Below are 24,025 nucleotides of genomic sequence, written 5' to 3'. Positions count from 1 at the left end.
ACTCTCTCCCAGAGTCCAGCTGTGGGCTATATCAGGCATATGGCTCATCTACTTCTGGGCCTCCTTCCTCAGGTTCAGCTGTTTTGCTTTCTTCCTAAGCCCAGGTATGAGCAATCAGGCATATAGCTTTTCACTTCAGCCTTAAGCTACTCAGTGGGCCCAGCTTCTTGAGGGGCTTCATGCTTTGGCTTCTGTTGCCAATGATCCTAGGTCCTATCTCACATGCAGGGTCAAAATGACAGCTTCCTTTCTCTGTGTCCCTTCTCTGTGTCTGTTATGTAAGGCTCCAGTAAAAGGGCAGAGAGCCAACCTGAGTCATACCTCACTGATACAGTCCAATCAAAAGCCATAAGGTGATGTAGTCAAGTGATCTAATCAAAGCCCCCCTAACTGAATTTCTTTTTCCGGGATACACAAAATTCAAACTGTAATAGCAACTAAAAGAATCAAATATGTAGCAATAAATTTAATTAAGGATGTCAAGGACCTATACACAGAAAACTACAAAAGATTGCTAAAAGAAATCAAAGGATACATAAATAAATGGAAGGACATCTTGTATTCATGGACTGGAAGACTACATATTGTCAAGATATTAATTATACACAAACTGATTTACAGATTCAATGCAATCCCAATTAAAATTACAACAGCCTTTTGTGCAGAAATGGAAAAGCTAATTATCAAATTTATTTGAATGGATTAGCAGCCCAGAATAGCCAAAAACAGCTTAGAAAAGAAGATGAAATTAGAGGACTCACACTTATGAATTTAAAGTATATTACAAAGCTACACTGGTCAAAAAAGCACAGTTTTGGCACAAGGATGTATATATAGACCAAAGGAATTGAACTGAGAGTTCAGAAATAGACCCTCACATCTATGACCAATTGATATTTCACAAGGTTCCCAAGTCCACCTAACTAGGATAGAATAGTTTCTTCAACCATTGGTGCTGGGAGAATTGGATATCCATATCCAAAAGAATGAAAGAGAACTCCACTCTCACACCTTATATAAAAATTAATTCAAAATGGATCAAAGTCCTAAAATTAGAGCCAGGACCATAACATTCCTAGAGAAAATGTAGAGAAACATCTTCAACATCCTGTGTAGGCAATGGTTTCCTAGACTTTACATTCAAAGTACAAATAATGAAAGAAAAAAATAGATAAATGTAGCCTCATCAAAATTAAAAATGTTTGTGCTTCAAAGGGCTTTGTCAGGAAAATGAAATAACAGTCTATTCCATGGAAGAAATATTTGGAAACCACACATCTGATAATGGTTTTATCCAGGAAACATAAAGAAATCCTACAATTCAACAATGAAAACACAACCCAGTTAAAAAATGGGCAAAAAAGTTGAATAGACTTTTTTTTTTCAAAGAAGATATATAAATGGCTAAAGAGTTCATGAAAAGATGATCAGTATCACCAGCTGTATTAGTCAGGCAAAAGGGTGCTGGTGCAAAGTACCAGAAATCTGTTGGCTTTTATGAAAGGTATTTATTTGGGATAAAAGCTGCAGTTTAAGGCCCTAAAGAGTCCATCTCAAGGTAAAATAAGAGGTACTTTCTCACCCAAGTCAGCTGCCATGTGTTGAAGTAAGATGGCGGGCAGTCTCTGCCTGCTCTTTCCTACCTTCTTCTTCTTCTTAAGACTCCATGTGCCCAGGTTCTTCTGATCTCAGCTCTAGGCTGGCATAGGACTCTTCTCTCTTCCCAGGGCTACAGGATCAAAGTTCTCTCCTCTGGCATCTATGAAGCTCATTCTCTTTTCTCATATATCTTCTTCTGTGTGTCTTCTTGAGTGAGTGTCTATTTATATCAGCCCACCAAGGGGATGGGGACTCAACCCTGAGTCATGCCCTACTCATGAGGTTGAATCCAGGCTCGAATCTTGTTTTAATTAAGTAAATGAATTTAGTGCAATCAAAGGGTATTAAGTCCAGAGGAACAGACCAGTTTACAAACATGGAAGACAGTTTGGTGGTTTCTCAGGAAGTCAAGTATAGAACTGCATTATGATCCAGCAATCCCACTTCCAGTTATATACTCAGAAGAACTGAAAGGAAAGCTAGAGGATGAAACATGGGACTTATTACTTAGTGACCCCTGCTGTGGATGATGAATGTGGTTAATAGCCCAATACAAAAATGTTCTTCCATGAGTCAGAACAGATGTATGCCCCTATAACAAGGTGTCAATAATTGGGTAATATATGGGACAGAGTACACCTAAGGCAAACTATGGGCTATAGTTAACAGTGGTATTTTAATATTCTTTCATCAATTGCAAGAAAGGTACCACACCAATGCTAAGAGTCAATAATAGGGGAGTATGAAGGGTGAAGGGATTTTTGTTTTTCCTTTTATTCTTTTTTGTTTTTTTCTTTGGCACAATGAAATGTTCTAAAATTGTGGTTATGAGTGCACAACTCTGTTTATACTGAGCCATTGATTGTTCGCTTTGGATGGATTGTATGGTGCGTGAAAAAAACTGCTGAAAAAAACATACCCACAAAGGAAAAAAAAAATAACCTCTTTAGATCTTGACATACTCAAAACTGTTTAATGCATTTTCAACTAATTTAGAATAAAATCCAAATCCCATGGTCTATAACATGGCCTATATGTCCTCCTCTCTGACTAAAAACCATTTCCTCCATTTTCTCATTCATTCACTCCACACCAGCCAACACTGGCCTCCTTCTCATGCTGGACATGGCAAGCGCGTTTGCACATCAGAACTTCTCACAGGCTGTACATTCGTTCATCTTGGAAGGTCTTTCCCCAGACAGCTGCAGGATATTCCCTTACTTCCTTGAGATTGTCTGCTCAAATGTCACTTCATCAGAAAGACCTTCCCTGGCCATGTAAGCCCAAATGACACCACCCTCTCTCCTACTTTCCTTCCCAGCACTCAATCATCACCTGACAATTATATATATATTTTTTGTTTTCTAGATGGCTTGTCATCCTCTCCCCCTCTATGATGTCAGCTTCTTGAAGCAGGGAGTTAATTTTGTCCATACTTGTTAAATAAATGAATGTATGAAAATCTTCTATTTTGGGGACATTTGTTTTTTAAATACTCAAATTAAAAAGTCATATAATAGGTTCAACAGTTTTAATGAAACAGTATGGTTTTATATTTTCCACATATTTTTATCCTTCCTTCCTTACCCACACCTCAGACAGTACTATTGGTGAATAGTACTAATACAATCCTGGGGGGAACATTCCCTAATGGACTGGTGACTGTGTAGACCATTAACAGTGGAAATCAGTCATAGTTTTTACAACTTTCCAGAATCTCAGCAATGGACCTTGGTAGCTTAAATGCTAAAAGCCAACTGAAAGAAGTCGCAGCACCGTGTAAAAGGGTAAAGTCTAACGTAAGCCTGTGAGTGACTTGTGTTGCAGCAGAGTTCTTTCAGAATGACACAGCAACCAGCTGGGAGGCCTTTCACACAGCAGCAGAATTGAAAGTAGCATTTAGGGACCCTCTGGGGAGTGAAGACACAGCTCCCAGCCACTCCTCACTTAGTATCATTGAAAAACACAACTTCCCGATTGTACAATGTACTTGAGGCTTGTGTTGCTTTCTCTTCCACAGCTTGAAACTTCCTAATGCCAGTGACAAAGTTGGTGATGATGAAACTGCCATTTCTAGCTCTGTAAATCAACTATATAAAGATGTTTTGAGGCTTAGTCAAAATTTCTTTAGGATCTTGATGGCCTCACACTTAAATATGTCAGAGAATTATTAAAATTGCTACACTTGGAATGTGAAAATGAATTTTAATGATTTAATTGAGACATTATGGGAGTTGAACATTCCAGAGGGGTAGTAATCTGCATAAATATATACTATGCATGTAATCGGTCCTAATGTATGCTAAACAAATTAACCATAACAAACTAAACCATAATCATAGTGTTGGAAATTAATTCAAGTATATGATTTTTATGAAACTCATTCCTGGGAAGCACCATTTGGTAGAGTTTACATAAGGTTTCTGTCTTCTCTCCTTTCCCCTGAAATGTGTCTTTGCTCAACTATAAGGGTGAAGTTTCACTTTATATTTGAAAATTATTCATTTTGATTTCTGAAGGTATTAGTAAAAACCAGCCAACCAACCCAATCTAAATTCCAGAGGCTTGGGAGGCAGAATATTTAGGTTCTAGTTCTGTTAATTACCCTAGCAAGTCACTTAACCTCTCTGAAGCTTAGCTTCCTTAACTGTAAAATGGGGTTGTTCTTATTTATATATCCGAAATAGTTATGAGGATTGTGGTGGTTTGAAGCTATGTGCCCCAGAAAGACATGTTCTTAGAGTTGGTCCATTCCTGTGAGTGTGAAGTCTGGTAAATGGAATCTTTTGGTGAGGCTACTGCAGTTAAGGTGTGGCCCTGCTGAGTAGGGAAGGGTCCTAATTCTTATAGGGAAGGTCACAGGGAGGGAGCAGCAAGAAGCTGAATGTCAACTGAACCCAGAAGAGCAGAGAGAGTGGAGGAGAGGCTGCCAGGTGCACTGCTGTATTTCAGAAAAGCTGAGGCTCACTGATCACCAGCAGTCAGACCCAGAACCCAGTCTTCTGGAAGAAAGCATTGCTGTGAAGATGCTCTGCTTTCGACTTTTCTCCCAATTGGGAGCCAGGGAAGCAGATGTGGCTCAAACTATTGGGCTTCTGTCTACCACTTGGGAAGTCCTGGGTTTGGTTCCTGATGCCTCCTGGAGAAGGCAAGCTGGTGTGATGGGCAAGCATGGAGAGCTGATGCAACAAGGTGACACAACAGGGAGACCCAAAGAGAAAGGACAGGGAGACCCAAAGAGAAAGGACAATGAGAGACACAACAAGTCAGGGAGCTGAGGTAGATCAAGCAATTGAGTGCCTATCCCACATGGGAGGTCCCAGGTTCAGTTTCCAGTGCCTCCTAAAGAGAAGATGAGTAGACATAGGGAGCAAACAGCAAATGGACACAGTGCGCAGAGAGTGACTACAAACAATAAGGTGGGATGAGGAATAAATAAATACAATAAATCTTAAAAACAAAACCTGGAAGCCAATAAATCCCCATTGTTTAAGTCAAACCATTGCATGGTATTTGCTTCCGAAAAGATGAAACTAAAACAAGGATCAAATGAGATAATATGAAAAAGCTTTGGAAACTGCTTTTAAGATACAAGAATTATAATTTATTTCTTATAAGAAGCGGGTACTTCTTTCCAAAAAGGATCTGAGGTGGTTTATGATATACTTCTATAATACCGCAGAATAAAGTAGAAAATAAAAGTTGGAAAATAAAATAACTCACCATTACATTCTTTATAGTAAGGAGTTGGTCACAAATTTAGCTTTAAGATTTGGTGGTAAGTCATAGACATAAATAGATAGAGTACAAGAGTTTTGAGTCTATGAGATGAAAGAGTTTCATTTTGTGCTTATTTAACTAGGATATGTATGGAGAAGGAAAGAGAGAGAAGAAAATGGTATGCTTAGCCACTGAAAGTCACAGGATAAACTATAAAATCTCCTTCCCATTTCAATTTTACTTAAGGGTAAGTTAAAACAATTTACATTAAAACAAAGATATATCATTCACTTAAAATTTTTTCTTGAGTATTTACTATGTATAAGATAATGTTCTAGGACCTGCAATACAGTGAGAAACAAGATGAGGTCCTTGATCTCATGGAATTAATATTCCAGACCAGAGCAATGGTTCTCAACTGAATCAGATCCAATACCCTTTTTACTCTGCTGAAATGAAATTCACAGATAGCCTAGCTACACATAACTAAAAATTAACATAATATTCTTTTATATAAAGGAGAAATAAAAGGAAAGTAATTTATAATACTGTAATATTCATTTCAAAATATAAATAAATATTTAAGTATGATTACTCCAGAAAGACATAATAAAAAGGCAAATAGTTGCATAAACTTATAAAAATGCTTTTGGGTTAAAGAGAAGTAAACACAATAGTCAAATGAATATTGTTCTCATTTTTTCTTTGTATTTGATACTTTGAGAAAAGAGCTAAATAAGTATGTCATATCTCTAAGTTGAATTCTCATGAATCCTACAGTTACAGAGATAGTCTGACAGAGAGAGGTATGTTGTATAGATGACTCAAAATCCACAACTGTGTCTGTTAATGACATCATTTTTTGTCATGTCATTAACAGATGAGCACCTTTTGGTAAGGTCCTAAACAAATGAGGTCTAATAATCCTGGAAAATTTAGTATGCATTGAAAGTATTCAAAAATCAAGTCATATGTGAAACGACATTATGTTCTAGGCTCAAGTAATTACAAGCATGTTTTTCACATGCCTGAATGTCCAGTGGAATACTAACAGGTCATGCAAAACATGGGGCAAAACATTTTTTGTCTTGTGTGACCTGACTGATGCATCGCCCATGTAGCTTCCCTGGCCCCTGCCCACAACATGCTGTGGCCCATCTTTTTGAATATCAGAAAACATCCCACAAATATCCATCTTGGAGGTGGAATCCCTTTATGTGCAAAGCACTTTTCTAGAGGGAGAAGGTTAAAAAAAAGAAATAATTCTAGGTACATATAACCACTATGAAGAAAATAAAACACAATGTTAAAGTTAGGGTGGAAGGCCAATGGGATAGAATTGAAAGTTCAGAAATAAACCCACAAATCTGTGACCAGTTGATTTTTGACAAGTGTGCCAGGTCCGCTCAAGGGGGAAACAGTAGTCTCTTCAACAAATGATGATGAGAAAACTGGGTATTCATGTTAAAAGCAAGTAGATGTATACTTCTCATTGTATACAAAAATTAACTAAAAAATGGGTCAATGGGAGAATAGTAGAGTTCAAGTGGTTGAGCACCTGCTTCCCATGTACGAGGTCCTGGTTCAATTCCTGGTACCTCCTTAAAAAAAAAAAGTTGATCAATGGCCTAATTATAAGGGCTAAAACTATATGACTCTTAGAAGAAAACATAAGGAAATATTTTCAAGAACTTGTACTGTGCTATGGATTCTTAGACTTTACACTAAAAGCATGAATAATGAAAGAAAAAATAGATAAATGGACATTATCAAGATGAAAATCTTTTGCATGTCAAAGGACATTCTCAAGAAAGTGAAAAGACAATCTACAGAACAGGAGAAAATATTTGGAAACCATATATCTGATAAGGGTTTAACACCCAGAATATTAAGAACTCCTCCAATTTAACAGAAACAAAAACAACCTAATTTTTTGTTGAACAGATGTTTCTCCATCAAAGATATACGAATGGTCAGTAAGCACATGAAAAGATGCTCAACATCATTAGCCATTAGGGAAATGCAAATCAAAACCACAATGAGGTACAACTTCATGCCCACTTGAATGGCTATTTAAAAAACAGAAAATAACAATAATTGGCAAGGATGTAGAGAAAAAGGAAATCTCATACTTGTTGGTGGGAATGTAAAATGGTGCAGCTGCTATGGAAAATAGTTTGGTGGTTCCTCAAAAGGTTAAACATAGAATACTCAGAAGAACTGAAAGTAGGACTTGAACAGATATTTGTACACCAATGTTCATAGTGGTGTTATTCATAATAACCAAAAGGTTGAACCAAATCAAAGTGTCCATTAATGGATGAATGGATAAACAAATGGGGCATAACTCACGATGGGGTATTATATTAATCTCTTAAAAGGATGAAAAGTTCTGATAAATTTACAACATGGATAAACCTTGAAGAAAAAATGTGGCATGAAAAAAGCCAGCACAAAAGGACAAATACTGTATGATTTTACTTATATGAAGTAATTAGACTTTTTATATTCAGAAGGACAAGAGATTAGAGAACATCAGGGTTTGGGCTGGAGTTAGGCAATGGGGAATTAATGCCTTTTGGGTGCAGAGCTTTTGTTTGGAGTGAAGGAAAAGTTTTGGTAATGAGAGTGGTGATGGTAGCACAACATGGTGAATATAATTAACACCTCTAAATTTTATATTTAAAAGTGGTTAAAAAGGAAAATTTACCACACACACGAAAATTAACAAAACGGTTGGGTTGGGGTGTTAAACTTCTCTATGCAGGAAGGTAAGGGAAGACTTTTCTAGCTTGGCCTCATTTGAACTGAGCCCTGAATGGTGAGATGGAGATGCTGTGGAAGGTGGTTTAGTCAAAAATATCCCTGGCAGAGGAGCAGTGCAAAGAAAGCCTCAGAGATGGAAACAAACTTAGTACGTTTTAGGAACAGAAAGAAGGCTGCAGGGTGTTTCAGAAAGCTAGAGAAGCGCTGGCACTTTAGGGCACAGAGAGGGTGAGAAATTTCTGAATAGTTTTTATGTGATGCTGAAAGACTGACAGATGATCAACAGCCCAATTCAAACCATATTCACATACAGTCTTTGTGGCCTCAGCCTTTGGCTAATATCCAGATCATTTGGGGATAAGTTGTTCCAGTAGCAGGAATTATCTTATCTATAGCTCATAATGGACTCTTGGGAAAACGCTCAACAAGCTGGGTATGATGTTTTGTGTCAGATCCTAGCTCCATCACCATATGGCAGATGGACAAGACTCTGAAATTCCTTTTCTCCTTCTGTCTCCTCTGCCCCATTTGTATCTCTTGCCAAGGACAAGCAGATTGGAGTTCAGGAATCAAATTTTTAAAAAAGTTCTGATAAGGATTCACTGGTTGGAAGTAAAAAATATCTTTATTGCTTTCTCACACGACAAAAGTTAATATATGCAAATCCCAGAAATTTTTTTCATGCTTTCTTAACGCCCCTGAACATATAATTATACCTAAAGCAGCAAATGGGAGCGAGAAGGTTATAGTAGGGTAAAATGGGAGTCAGATCCCTTACTCAGCTCCTTTTTTAAGATGTCTTATTCTGGGTACTCATAGGTGATCATATTTTGAAGTTTGAACCCGAGTTCTAAGTATAGTTGAGTAGTGATCTCATTTGTCATTCTGAATAGTTGCAAGTTGAGCCAGCAATTCGAAGTGTGAAAAGCAGCAAAAAAGGAACTACAGTCCTATAACTACAGTCTTATAGCAAAGGGCTATATATATACCCGACTGAAAATTTCAGCCCAATACAAAAGAGAGAACTCAAATTCAAGGGGAAAGGCTACTTTAGCAGGAGAACAAATTTGGAAGACAAACAGGAGCACTTTTTCAGTTCTTTGTTGCTCATCCAAGCTAGCTACACTCTTGTGACATGCGCTCTGTATCTAGTTTTTAAATGCCACACCAGTCTCACAGCTGTTAACTCGCTTCATTAAAATCAGGTTCACGGTGCTTTGAGGGCAGATAGGGAATGTGGCTGCCGGGTCCAGCTGTGTTTCGGCCCCCGAGTTAAGGGCTATCACCAACCCTTTCGCCAAAACAGTGCGAAATGGGCGGGGCACCGCCCGGAGAGCATCCGACTCAACCTTCACTCACCGCTGGTGTGTGCGTGCCGTGCGGCGAGGGTGAGCAGCACACTTTGACCCAACTGGGTCTGCACCCATAACTCCCTCCACTGCAGCCCCGAGGCCATCCCGGCCCGCCGCCCGAGCCCTGCGAGACCCCAGCCCGCCCCTCCGCCTGCAGCGGGGCTCGGAGTCCCCGCGGTCGCCACGCCCAGTTCCTGTCACGTGCCTCCGCGGCGCCCAATCAGCGCCCAGAGCCCGCAGGCTCGCGATTCAAACTGTAGCGCCGCGGGTCCCCGGAGCAGCGCTGGCGGTGCCGCATTCGCAACTCTGGTGCGGGCCATGGAGCACCGCATCGTGGGGCCCGGGCCGTATCGGGCCACCAAGCTGGTGAGTCAGTGTGCCCCCAACATGCCCACGGACAGTGGACTGGTGACTCCTCGCTTCTACAGTGCAGGCCCGGCCTGGGTTTGGGGGCAGGTCGTGTTCTGATTGTGCCGCCGTGGTGTGGACAGTGCTCAAAAGAAAGATCCCGGGGCCTGGGGTCCAGCCCGCAGGGGTGGGCGCAGCTTCACTGCCGAGGCTCTGGCTGGAGTCTAGCCAAAAAGTGCGCCTCCCGTTTTAACTTAAAGCGCCGGGAGGAGAGGTTGACCCCCTTTATCCCCCCCCCTCCCCCTCTTCCTAACGCTTGCAGTTGGGAGAGGAAAAACCCATTCCTTAACCTTGGGGCCACCCCAGCTCCTGCCTGTAATGCTCACCTTTTACCGCAATCCGGGCAGGGCGTGTCTCCTTCCTGAGTGACACTTGTGGTGACACTTGAGCTGTTCTTTCTTAATGTGCCAGAATAGAGATGGTTTCCCCCAGGCCAAGAAACCGGCCCTTGGTGTTTCTGAATTTCTGTCAGCACAGAACTAAACGACGGGTTGGCCCAGAATCCAAGGTGCTGCCTTTTCTCCTGGAGAAAGCTTTGATACTTGGAATTGGGAGGTGTACTCGATCTGCTGATGATCTAGAGCAAGTAATTTTAGTGGTTTCTGTGTCAAATAGTTATCATAATGGACTAAGTGGTGACAACCTTGTAATGTCCAAAGCAAGCTGTTAGAGGGCTTTCTATAAAACTTTAATGGTAATTTGGGAAGAAGGCACTTCTCTCCTTGCCACTTCTGGTGGCTTCTATGCTCCCTAATGGATATCCAGGAGAAGGTAGGAACCAAGTGATCCAAACTCTCACTCAACCAGACTCATATATGTGGAAGAGGTAAGGACAGTGGGACAACAAATAATAGAAATAGGGTTTTCTTTTCTTTCTAGAGCCAGTCATGCTATAGCCAGTGGGGTCAAGCCAAAGCTTAAGGCCAGCTTCCTGCAGGAGAAATCATATTTGGGCTGATGGTTCTTTACTTTTTTATTTGACTCAGAGACCACCTTGAGAATCTGATAAAGATTACGGATCCTCTCCACAGACAAGTGTACATGCCACATACTCATGAAATTTTACTTATAGTTTTAGGGGACTTGGAGAGACTCTGACATTGTTTAATTTGGCTTAAAACAATAATCATTTTATTTGGAAATGATTCTGTGGGTCAGCAATTTGGGCTGGGTTCGTCTAAGTGGTTCTTCTTTTGGGGTCACTTGTGTTCTGCTGTCATCTGGTGACTTCACTAAGCCTGGATGGTGCAAGATGGCAGCTTGACTTGGTTCTGTAGGTCAGCTGGGACATAAGTCTCTAGCAGGCTAGCCCGGGCATCTCATAGTGTTTCATGTTTCTAGCCAAAAGGAGGTCTTTGCTTGTGCCTCTCTGTTCAATTGCATTGGTCATAACAAGTCCAGAGTCTAGTAGCAGAAATTCAGTACCACTTGGTGATAGGAAGAGTGGCAAAGTCACTTTGCAAAAGGGTGTGCAAACAGGATGGGAGGAATTATTGCACTCATCTTTGTAAACATTCTAGCACAGGCACCCAGAATGACCCCTACAGTTTTAAAATAGTCAACAAATATAAATTAAGGTTTTCTTTTAGGCTGTCCTCTAAGAGGTACAGATGGTGGTGGCTGGGAATAAATAGGGGTGTTTTTTGTTTTTTGCTTTTTAAAGGGAGTTTACATGTTCATTTCCATTTCACAGTTTGCCTCTACTGTTTAAAACCATCAAGGGTCATCCTCACTGAAGGAGCTTTCATTTTTATAATCCATGTATAAACTGTTCATTATTTTAAAGTGAGGAATGAGAAAATTACTTTTACCAGTGATTTCTGTGAATTTATTCTCTTAATTGTATCATCTCATACAACCCGTAAATTTTAAAAGACTTATAGTTGTCATTGAATCTGAGAGACTAGAGTGGATTCTAAATATTAGTCCAATTCCCTCATTTTACTGAGACTCAAACAGGTGAACTGACTTTATTAAGGTCACACAGGTAGGATGTGGCAAGTGCAACTAGATATAGAATTTGGTTGTCTCCGAACTCCCAGGCCAGTAGTCTTCTTTATAATGCCACTATTGTAACATTTTTGGCATTAGAAGGAAGAAAATGGAATAAATATTCTGGAGAAAAGAACAGGAGGCACATTTCATCACCTAGGTGTTGTATCCTGTAGTTTAACGCATCATATTAAACAAAAATAGCTTTGTGATTCTTTATCCTTTAACAAGGTGTTGAAAATAAATAAATAAAACAGGAATGCTTTTTAGTCACAAAACAAATCTGCTTTATCCCTTGCTATAAAGAGTCTCTCTTCAAATGTAATGTTCTGGAAAAAGATGACATTTTCCAGCTCTATCTTGTTCTTTGTTGACATAAGATACTTTCTTTTCTGAATGTTACTGAGAGTGGAATATTGCTAGATTATTTTAAAGATAACTAGCTTAATGCTTTTTCTTTTTTGGGTCGAGTAGCCAAATAATCACTTAATTGTATTTGGAAATAAATAGGAACAGAGACCAAGGTCTAGTCTGGATTTTGAAAATCTCCCTCTAAAGTGTCTCATAGATTAAGTAAATATAATTGATAATGACAAAGGTTATTTGTATTACTCATCCAAAGGGGTGCTGATGCAGAGTATCAGAAATCTGTTGCCTTTTATAAAGGGTATTTATTTGGGGTAAAAGCTTATGGTTACAAGGCCCTGGAGAGTCCAACTGAAGGTTGATTACTCACTAAAGTCAGTTGCCATGTGCTGAAGCAAGATGGTTGCCACTCTCTGTGAGGATTCAGCTTTCCTCTCCCAGCTCCAGGCTGGCACAGGTCTTGTTTCTTTCTGGGCTTTCTCAGCACTGCAGACTATCAGGCGAATGGCTCATCTCTCTTCCCGGGGCTGCAGGATCAAAGTACTCTCCTCTGCCATATCCAGGGAGATATCTCTCTCCTTGTGTGTCATCTTCTGTGTGTTCGTTTTTTTTTTTAAAGATATTTTATTTATTTCTCCCTGGGCCTCCCCCCCGCCCCGATAGCCTGCTCTCTTGTGTCCATTTGCTGTGTGTTCTTTTGTGTCTGCTTGCTTTCTCAGCGGCACTGGGAATCTATGTCTCTTTTTGTTGCATCATCTTGCTATGTCAGGTCTCCATGTGTGCAGCGCCACTCTTAGGCGGCCTGTGCTTTTTTGTGCAGGGCGGCTCTCCTTACAGGGTGCACTCCTTGTGCATGGGGCTCCCCTGGGTGGGGGGCGCCCCTGCATGGCATGGTACTCCTTGCGCACGGCAGCACTGTGGGTGGGCAAGCTCACCACACGGGCCAAGAGGCCCTAGGTTTGAACCCTGGACCTCCTATATAGGCAGGCAGATGCTCTATCAATTGAGGCACATCCGTTTCCTTTCTGTGTGTTCTTGATTGAGTGCCCATTTATATTACCCCACCAAAGGGGTGGGGACTTAACCCGAGTTACACCCTACTGACATGGTCAAATCAAAACCCTAATCTTAACATAACTGAATCAAAGTTATCTCAGCTGAATCTAATACAATCAAAGGGTATCACACCCAGAGGAATAGACCAGTTTACAAACATAATCCTTATCTTTTTTGGGGGATTCATAAATAATCTCAAACTGTTACACCGTTCAAAATCAAAATAAATATATTTAATTTCTATTTATAAATGGTCTTTTAAAAAAGATATATGACCTTTTCATTAGGATGTCTTATTAAAAAAAAATTCCTGTATGAAATGTTAGAAAGCTGCGCCTATAAAGAGAGCAAAGTCTCACCCAATCATGGAGGAGAAAGAATTTTATTAATGATCTTACAAGAACAGCCATGGGGCCTGGATAAAATGGCCAGTACGTCAAACAAAAGGAAACAATGACGTTTATACCCTAAACCTAACTCGCAGGTCTCTTCCCTGTTCCATATTGATTGGGTTCTTCAGGGGTTACAGCCTATCCGAGAGGTCTAACTAACTTATGTGGTTCCCACTCTGAGTGGCTGCTCCTGTGTTCCCTGCATTTGGTGGGCTGGGTGGGCTCCGTGCTGTTTTCGCTCCTGGTGCCGCTTTTCACTGTTGGCCCTACCCTCACTTTGGCACCACCCTGGCTTCTCACCATTGGCCCCTTTTGCTTTGATGCCACTTTTCAAATTCTTGGCACCAAAGCTGCTAGAACCCCTTTCCCTCCCTCCTCCAACTGCAGAGCCGGCTCTGGCTTCACTTTTATGTGAAAATTAAACTTAACCCTTTCCTTACAAATCCCCCCTCTTTTGGACTCTTTTTAGTTTTCACAATTTAGTTTCTCAAATCTGCTAAGAGCCTCCTCACGTTCTTCATCATAGAGATCTTCCTCTTTGAGGGGGTACAAGTTGTTTTGCTTTTACTGTATGGGTATCTGTTTGGTTAGGGCCATTTCACTAAGTTTTTGAGCTAACTATCTTGCACATGGGATGATACAACATCCAACTGCTATGAGTACCCCAGCATGATGATAAGGGAAGTCAGGGCAGACAGTGCCACACCTTTTCATATTCCAGACCGGCTCTCTAACCATCCCATGAGTGGGTTGTCAATGCCGGAATATTCTGCTAACTTTTCAGATAAGGTTGTTAAGCCTTGCAAGGACTTGGTGATAGTCCCATCTGGGACCATATTATTGGGGATGAAGATACAGCAACTACCTTCAATCATAATACAGACACCTCCTTTTTCTGCTAGTATCATGTCTAGGGCTATCCTATTTTCCCATGCTGTTTGGCTAGTAGCATCCAACTGTTCTGCTATTCCCTTAACTGCATCCCTAGTGTAATTGATAAATCTTTGTTGATTAAAATATACATATAGTTAATCCAATCCACATTTTTCTTAACAGTGACCCACCAGAACAAGAATGACTCAAATCCTGCAGCTACCTGATTTTTAGCTTTAAATTCATTAGGGTCTCCTGGGGGAACTCCTATAGTATCTAAATTAATTCGGTCATTAAAGGAACCAGGTAAACTTCTTTTCTTTCTCTTTACCTGGTTTTGCGTTTCTTCCTCTTTTTAAAAAAAAATGCCAGGGTAAATGGGATGGCCAGTTGAACCAGAGGACAGGTTCCTCCCCACGTCTCAGGTAACACCGGTAAAAGGACGGCCTTTCCACAGTACTACCAAAGGTCTGCTTGGGGTATGGCCAAACTGGAGAAACTGCCAGTACTATCCTTACTCCCATTCCAAACTTGTGTACACAGGGCCACTGTCTCAAGGTCCTGGAGCTCTTTTCCCCATCTAGAGAGACAGGAAAAGTGAGTTCCTGGACCAAGGTGGGAAGCTGGTACAGCTTTGATGGTTTCCATTTTTGACAGGAGGAAAGAGAGAGGACAGCATACTACAATTTTCACCAGGAGTAGCATTCTGGAAGAGGAGCACCATGCATTTAAAGTCCCTTTCATGCTCTTCCATACCTAACGGAAAAGGTACAATATAAGCAGTGGACTGGCCTGTTGCACAAGCATAACAGTTGCTTTCGTTCAGACTCTGGACTGTATATTTGACCCTTTCTACCCAGACATTTGTGTCTCCATATCCTGTCTCTGTTTCTATGGTCTGCTTTAAATCCTCTGCTTAAAGTATACTGACTGCTTTGGGATCATTCTGCATCGGGGAACTAGCCTTTGGTTAGTTTTCCCTTGGTATCTCTGAAGGGTTAGCTGGAGGGGTCATTGTTGACATCATATCCACAGGAGGAGGAAGGACTTGAATACGGAGCCTCCCCAGAGGATCTTTACCTGTTATGTCCACCCCCATCCATAGACTCTGTTAGGGGGAGAATAAAGTTGTTCTTGCTGAATTTGTCTGCCTTTCTAATGGTTCTTACCACTGGGTTACACTGGAGGTTTTTGCAGTCTGGTGGGGTGTTACCTTTATAAAAGGCTATTTTGTCCTTCATTGGTTTCCTGTGAGTATGACCTCTGCCATTCCCAGTGGTCCACCCCTTGTACTCGGTAGTACTCGGGGATTTTAGATTACCTCTCGGTAACTTCAGGCATAGATATTTATTTTGCCCGCTCAGCCACCACTGATATTCTAAATCCCCATATTTTATCATTTGGCATGTCAAACTGCACAGTCTGAGACCCTAGGCCTTCGGTTATATTTATTATCAATTTAACAGGGCTTGTCATGACCTGAATTTGAAACATCATAGTCAGTATAATTACTCCATTTTCAGAAACTTTAAATCCTTCATCTGCTAGTCTCTTAATAGTCCTTTTTCTTACCTTGACCCATGCATAGGGTTGCCTGGTCAACAAGAGGCAGATTTTCCCTTCCCCTTTTCTGACAATCAGCAGATCTAAGCATCTTTTCTTGGGTCCTTCTAGCTGTCAAAAGTGAGCCGCCAATGGCGGAGTTTGACCACTAAATCAGCAGGGTACTCCTTCCCCTCATCTGCCCTGGGGTCCCCCTCTGAAGCTTAGTGTATTAGTCAGCCAAAGGGGTGCTGATGCAAAATACCAGAAATTGGTTGGTTTTTATAAAGGGTATTTGTTTGGGGTAGGAGCTTACAGATACCAGGCCATAAAGCATAAATTACTACTTCCCTTACCAAAGTCTATTTTCACATGTTGGAGCAAGGTGGCTGCCGACATCTGCAAGGGTTCAGGTTTCCTGGGTTCCTTCCTTCCAGGGTCTTGCTTCTCTCTGAGTTCAGGTTCCTCTCTTCCTGGACTTGCTTCTCTTTCCTCTGTGAGTTTACTTCCTGGGTCTTCAGCTTACGCCTTCAGCATCAAAGTCCAATATTGAAACTCCATCAGAAACCCTCAGTTCTATCCTTTGCCATGTCTTTTATCTATGAGTCCCTAGCCACTAAAGGGTGGGGACTCAATGCCGTACTGGCACAAGAGGCTTACATGTTACTTAATCAAGTAAACCTATGAATCGAATATAATCTAATATGCCTAGAGGAAAAGATCAGTTTACAAACATAATCCAATATTTCTTTTTGGAATTCATCAATAATATCAAACTGCTATACTTAGGATCCCAGACAAGCTCCAAGCTCCCAAAGTTGTTAGAAAGCTGCGCCTGTAAGAGAAAAAGGCTCACCCAATTGTGGAGGAGAAAAGAACTTCATTAACGGTCTTGCAAGAACAGGTTCATGACCTGGATAAAATGGCTGGCGTGCCAAACAACAAGAAACAGTGACATTTATATCCTAAACCTAACATGCCCGTCCCTCCTCTGTTCCCCATTGTTTGGGTGCTTCACGGGCTACAGCCTATCCAAGAGGTCTAACTAACTTATGCAGTTCCTGCTCTGAGTGGCTGCTCCCAAGTTCCCTACATTCCGGAGGGCCGGGCGGGCCCTGCGCTCCTTTCACTCCTGATGCTGCTTTTACTGTTGGCCCCGCCCTCACTTCTAGCCATAGGCCCCCCTTGCCTTGCCACCACTTTTCAAATTCTTGGCACCAAAGCCCCTAGAACATTTTTCCCTCCCTCCTCCAACTGCAGAGCAGGCTCTGGCTTCACCTTTATGTGAAAATTAAACTTAACTTTTCCTTACAGAAAATCATGTCAACAGAGCACTCAAAAAAAGAAGGTGATTCCAATCAGAATCTAATGGGATTTTTTTTTCCTGAGTGGGGGAAATAAATTCAACGAATTAAAAGTCCATACAGATGGAAAAAAGTTCAAGAGGTCAACAAAATTTAAAAAAAGAAAACTAGAGTGGGCCTTATCCTATTAGCTGTTTATACTTAGTATTAACCCACTGTAATGCATTAGACAAGAATAGACAAATAGCTCAATAGGAAAGAAAAGAGAATTCAGAAACATATTAAGAAAAGGTAATGTGTAAGGTAGCAATAATACTTCAATTCTGTGAGAAATGATTTATTTAATAAATGATATTTGCATAGGTTGGCTCTCTGTGTAGAAGAAATTCAAGTTAGATCCCTTACCTCCTACCATAAAAAAATTCCAGTTAGAGATTCAAATATTTTAAAAAATAAACTCTAAATTATTTAAAAAATATAGACATATATTTTACATGCCTCAGAATGGGGGAAACTTCATTAAGAAAGTAAACTCTGAAACTATAAAGCGAAAAAGATATATATTTCCTTAAACCAATACAATAATAACAATAAAAACATGTATAGCTGGAGACTATATAAACAAATTGGTAGGCTGGGAGAAAATATTCGTAACATATGGGAAAGGATTAACATTGCATGTTTATTAATGCAATATACCTTTATCAAACACATGTGCTTTATGTTAGGCACTATCTTAGGTAAGAGGGATACTGTAGTGAAAAAGGAAGACTAATGTCCTTGCCTGCTATACACTTACATTCTAGATTTAAACAGTTCTTAAAATTGATTAAAAAAAAAGAAAATGGCAAATTTAAGCAGAGGAAGTGAAAATGACTAAAGATGAAGAAAGTTAGGAAAATGGAGATACACGTGAGATCTCATTTTTTGTACGTAGATTGGTGGAATTTTGTGCTTGCCAGAGTGTAGGGCAATAGACTCATGCATTGTAGTGGCAGTGTGATTTGCTACAACTGATTTAAAGAGGCTGAAAATCTTTAGAAATCGATTCTATCAAAAAGTGTTAATTGAGAAGTGGCTGTGGCTCAAGGAATTGAACTCCTGTTTACCATCTGGAGAACCCAGGTTTGATCCCTTGTAAAGAAAAGAGAAAGGTGCCCCAGACTTGCATGGTGAGGTGCAGGCCCCCACATGGCGAAGCCATGCACCAAAAAAGATGGTGACACAACCAGATAGGAAAAAAAAGCAATAATAAAAGCATTGGAACTTAAGTTGATTTAAACAAGGATTTATTTGTAGCAAAGTTTGTGAAACAATGACTTGGAAACAACGTTAATGCTGATCAGTAAGAAAATGGTTGAATAAAGTATGGAACATTATAGTCTAGATCTACAGGTATTGACACAGAGATGTATCCATGGTTTATTTAGTACAAAAAAGGGAAGTTTCAAGGTAATGTGCAAGGTATGATCTCATTTCTTAAAAAGAGGAAGCAAATAACAACAATAACAAACAAATACAAGCAAGGGGAAAAAATTCTATATATGTATCTATATGTCTGGTAGGTATTTGGATGGCAGGGCTATAGGGCTGACTCTTTTGTATATACTTCTCTAATTTGTTATGATGAACATGTATTACTTCTGTAATTATAATTAAAATAACAAGTAGAAAAGAAGACAAAATAGAGGCTGCATTTGCCCTGAGAAGAAGCTAGTCAATACTGTACTTTGGGAGAAGAAAATGCTGTTTTTCTTTTGGTGCCTGCCTTGGAATCCAGGTGGCTTTACCGGCTCCTACAATTTTTGAGTACAGGGCCCCAGAGAACAAAACAGTATCCAAATAACTATTACTCCCCAAGCCACCCAAGCAACTCTCCCGTTCCTTAGACCCACAGCTCACCTAGAAAACAGAGGATCCAAATTACTTATCATAAGCCACACACACAATGAGTACAGGGCAGAGCTTGGTACCATCTTGACCCTGCCTATATGATGCTGAAGATATTCTCCTTCCTGTGTATTCCAGAGAGGTTTTAAATTTCCAGAACTTGTCAGTTTTGGAAGGTGCTTGTGGAGCACTTTTCACTATGGAGCAGACCTGACATCGATGGTTGTGGGATGAGGGGTCCAGTCACTGAGTTTGGGAAGCTGCCTGCTTTGTGGCATGAAGGGTGCTGACTACATTTTAGCTTTGGTTAAGGAAGTTGGGAAGAGGTGACCAAACTGGAGGTACATGTTGCATACCTGAGGAAACGTCTAATCACTAAAATACCCCAGTCCCTGAGGAGTCTGGAACTGCACAACTGTGAAATTTCCAAGTCATGGCACCTTAAGGAAAGAGATTTCTTCCCACTACCATTCCTGCAGCACCTTGTCCTGGACTGGGTCCCTGCATTCGCAGACAGGCATCCACTGACTACCCTCAGCCCTAACCAAGAGTCACCCACTCACTGGTGGAAGTGATGCCCACTTCCTGCTCCTCCCTACACACCCACTGTCATTTTATTATTCCCTTTCCTGCCAAATGGTTATCCCTCTGGGATTGCTATTTCCAGAGGTATTTTGAGCACTGAGAGGACATAACTTACTGAAAACTGGTCAGGGCACAGGCTTTTGGGCCAGTCACACAGAAACTTGAAACACAGTTCTAACAATGATAGGTTTTGTGTGTTTTTTGTTTATTTTAATTAAAACATACTTTAGATTACATAAATGTTACATAGAAAATATAGGGGATTCCCATATACCCCAAACCCTACCCCTCACACTTTCTCACATTAACATCATCCTTCATTAGTGTGGTACATTTGTTACATCTGATAAACACATGTGATAACATTGCCACTAAATGTGGATTATAGTTTATATTATAGTTTATACTTTATCCCTCTCAATTTTGTAACTTATGACAAAATATATAATGGCCTGTATTCATCATTGTAACATCATTCAGGACAATTCCAGTGTCCTGAAAATGGCCCCATATTACACCTATTTTTCCCTTTCCCTCCCCTCAAAGATTCCAGTGGCCACTGACTCCACATCAATGATAAAAGTTCTTCCATTGCTAGAATAACAGTAAGTCTGTAATAGAATAACCATAAATCTACTGTAGTCCATTGTTCATTCCCCAATCTTGAGGATTCTGGGATAGTGATGCCCATTCCATCTCTAATTGAGAGGGGACTTAGATCTCATGGGGCTGATGGATGGGACTATCTTGCTTGTAGTTGCAGACTCTCTCTGTTCCTTGGGATGGGCATTGTCCATCATCATCTCCTTGATAGCTGTCCTGGGTGAGTCCAGTGAAATGGAGAGTAGGTGTTGTAACTCTGTTGAGATTCAGGGCCCAACTGCCACATGGAAAACCCAAAGATTTAAGTGTCTTGGACATTCACCTATCTAGTACTAACTGTAAGTTCAGGTAGAAGAAGCAGAAGAGCCATGTATAGGGAAACCACAAATCAGTCCAGTCCGTCACACTGGGGATCGTAAATTCCAAAGTAGGAACATTGGCAGGGCACCAAATTCCTGAACTGTCTGCCCCACCTCTAGTGTCTGAATATCTCTAGAGCCCTCAGGAGCCCTGCTATTTGAGGCAATATTTACTGTAGCAGTCAATGAGATCCTGCTGAGATGTGTGCAAGCATAAACTCTGGAATGACCTCCTGAGTCACTTTGAAATGTCTTAGCCATAAAAATTCATTTGTATTTACTCTATTCCCCTTTTGGTCAAGTTCTTTTTCCAGGAGCATTTCTAGTTGGTGCTTGGTAATAATCCATTAGTGCCATGGTGGCTTATCCGCAGGCATCATGTCCCATAGCAGGGGGAATGCATTTATATGCTGACTTTGGCTTAGAGAGAGGCCACATTTGAGCAACAAGGAGGCTCTCAGGAGGTAGCTCTTAGGCAATATATAATACCAGGCTAAATTTCAATTTGAAAAGAAAAGATCCATAAGTATAGTCATGGATATTAAGGGCCTGTTGCAATGGTCCATCCTCCTTCAGTAGGCACTGCCCCTGTTCTCGGGTGATTCTTGCTGTCACATTAGAGAATGTGGCAGAGTTCCCCAGGATGGGAATTTGATATTCTTATTTTGTGGTTTTTGTCAAGTCATGAATCGTATGCAAGCTGATGTCGTAATAGGTAAAGTGAAGATAACAGCAACATCATAAAATGTTTTGAATGTATGGTAATAATATAAGTAAATGTCCCTGTCACCCACTACATAATCAGTAGTGTTGATATTCTTGGGCAGATGGTCTCTTAGATCTTCCGTTGGTTGTATCTATATAAGGGAAAGGTAGAAGAATGTGACTGAAGTCAAGAGAATCCCTATTTCAATCTTGGAATGGGGCTCTCCCAGAATGGGAGTTCTGACTTAGGGACCACAATGGTAGCAATGACTACCACTGGATAGAAATTTGGGGTTGTGTAATAATTTTTATGATTTGAAATAGTTTTATATTTATCTTAATAGTTAGCCATTTCCAGCAAATATTTGTATTGTTTTTAAAACCATAAGCATGTTGTCTTAAAGGTATTTGTGCTCTGTTTAAAATAACCTATTTTTTTTTTCATATGCCAGATTTGATATGATATTGATGGTAGAGATTAATGCCATCTCAAGATAATGTTAATGGCTGAAAAGAAACCACATTTTGTGATCTTTTTTGGTGAGATGATCTTGGAGTTCAAGGGCCTATGGCAATGGTGGGGTAGTAACCCAGATTTCTGAACAAATATCCTCTATTGATATCTTTTCCTGATTTTTATAGTGCATATACCTATACCATAGCTAATTTCAATGTGTCAAGGGTTTTATACCTGGCTTATAAAACTACTGAACATTTAATAACCACCTTATATTAGTTAGTACTATGCACAGTCAGCACCCATGAGAAATCCCTGATAGTGGAGGAGATTTTTGATGCACTTTTAACAGCATCCTTCTTTCATTTTAAGCGGCAGCCAGAATTGATTCAAGTATTCATATGTGCTTTGGAAGGCTGCCAAGGCTTGAAGCCACCATGTAGCTATCCAGTTTCAAGTAGCCCAGCCTTATCATCCTTTATCAGTTTTTGTAAAGAGTTCTGGGCTATTAAGTTCTTCCTCTCTGGTTTTAAAGAGAAACTGTGATACATCTTTCAATAATGAGTTTAAAGTGTCTAGACTTCTTTGAACATATCTTAGGTCCTTAGTTTGAAGATTGGATATTGTCCTGATGAATATATCAAGGTCATGATGATGGGGTGGATGTAGTGAAAATCATATTTTTGTTTAAATATGAGTGAAACCTATGCTCCATATAAATTAGGAAACTTTACCAGATGACTTGGCATCAGGGAGATTAGGCTATTCTTATTTGTGTCGAAAGTTGCCGATTCATTGCGACTCCCTTAGGATGACTTTGGTTACCATCTTTTATTAATTGTCAGACCTCAGTTGTGGTGTTCATGCCCTCTGTGCTTAGGTTTTGTCATTTATTAAAATGAATAATAATACTGAGTATTTTGTGAGAACCAATAACTTAGTACATTTGAAATACACAGAATTTTGCCTGATGTACATTAAGCTTTCAAGTACAATTTATTGTGACCTGTTAACCTTTTCATGTGTTCAAGTATCAGTTACTCTTCCATTCAGGGAATTTCATCAAATTGGAATATTGTATGAAAATTAATAATGGGAAGTGGTTGTAGTTCAACGGATACAGATCTGCCTCCCATATGGAGGATCCAGGGTTCAATACCCAGGGCCTCCTGATCTGTGTGGTGAGCTGGCCCACGTTGAGTGCTACCACGCACAAGGAGTGCCCTGCCACGCCGGGGTGTCCCCCACATGGGGGTGCCCCATGCACCAGGAGTGCACCATGCAAGGAGAGCCACCCCGTGCGAGAAAAGCACAGCCTGCCCAGGAGTGGTGTCGCACACACAGAGAGCTGATGCAGCAAGATGATGCAACAAAAAAAAGCGAGTTTCCTGGTGCCACCTGACAAGAATGCAAGTGGACACAGTGAACACACACAGAGGACAGACAATGGGGGGATGGGGAGAGAAATAAATAATAAAATAAATCTTAAAAAAAAAATTAATGAGAACTGTAAGGAAGAATTGAGCCAGCAATCTAATAGACAAAGTAACTTCAATCCCCTGGAATATGTGAGGAGCATTCTCATTTCCACATTCTCCAGGGGATTCCTAACCTGTGAGATCTGTGTCTGGTGTGCGCTGTAGGCCCTTGCTGTCTTCCATACTGTTGTGTTTGGCTGCTGTATTTTAAAAAAAATGTATGGAAGTATGTCATTTCATACATGAACAAAACATAATAAGTATACTGTAAAAGTTGTAAATCTTATTCTGAAAAATGTTCTTAATTAGTGTTATTTTGAGTGTTAAATTGCTGCAATTAAACTATTATTTTATCCCTGGTATAATTCTTATTTTTTAACTTTGTTAACATCTGTCTCTTATTCATCTGTAATGAACTAATTTTGTGGAAGATTTAATTTCTTACTGTATAAGGAATGTTTTTATCTCTGGGAATTCATTGTGTTAGAGAATCAAGTCAGCCAACTAAATTATCCTACTGCTACATCCTTAAGACTAATCTTAGAAAAGAGAAATTTAGTCAGTGTATTTATCTTACA

At 40.3% G+C, this 24,025-nt stretch overlaps 1 protein-coding gene across 1 annotated transcript in view; it reads left to right on the top strand.

Moving 5' to 3' along the window:
• The first annotated feature begins 9,710 nt into the window (after positions 1 to 9,710).
• Positions 9,711 to 24,025, top strand: part of DEPDC1B (DEP domain containing 1B) — a 167,839-nt gene continuing 153,524 nt past the window's right edge. Inside the window, exon 1 of the mRNA XM_004458844.5 lies at positions 9,711 to 9,803. Coding sequence (XP_004458901.1) covers positions 9,756 to 9,803 — 48 coding nt within the window. The 5' untranslated portion in view covers positions 9,711 to 9,755. The remainder of the gene's footprint in view (positions 9,804 to 24,025) is intronic.

The sequence above is a fragment of the Dasypus novemcinctus genome, chromosome 2 (genome assembly GCF_030445035.2).
Source record: "Dasypus novemcinctus isolate mDasNov1 chromosome 2, mDasNov1.1.hap2, whole genome shotgun sequence".
NCBI lineage: Eukaryota > Metazoa > Chordata > Mammalia > Cingulata > Dasypodidae > Dasypus > Dasypus novemcinctus.
Note: the sequence above shows the minus strand (reverse complement) of the source record. Positions and strands in the feature narration are given on the sequence as shown.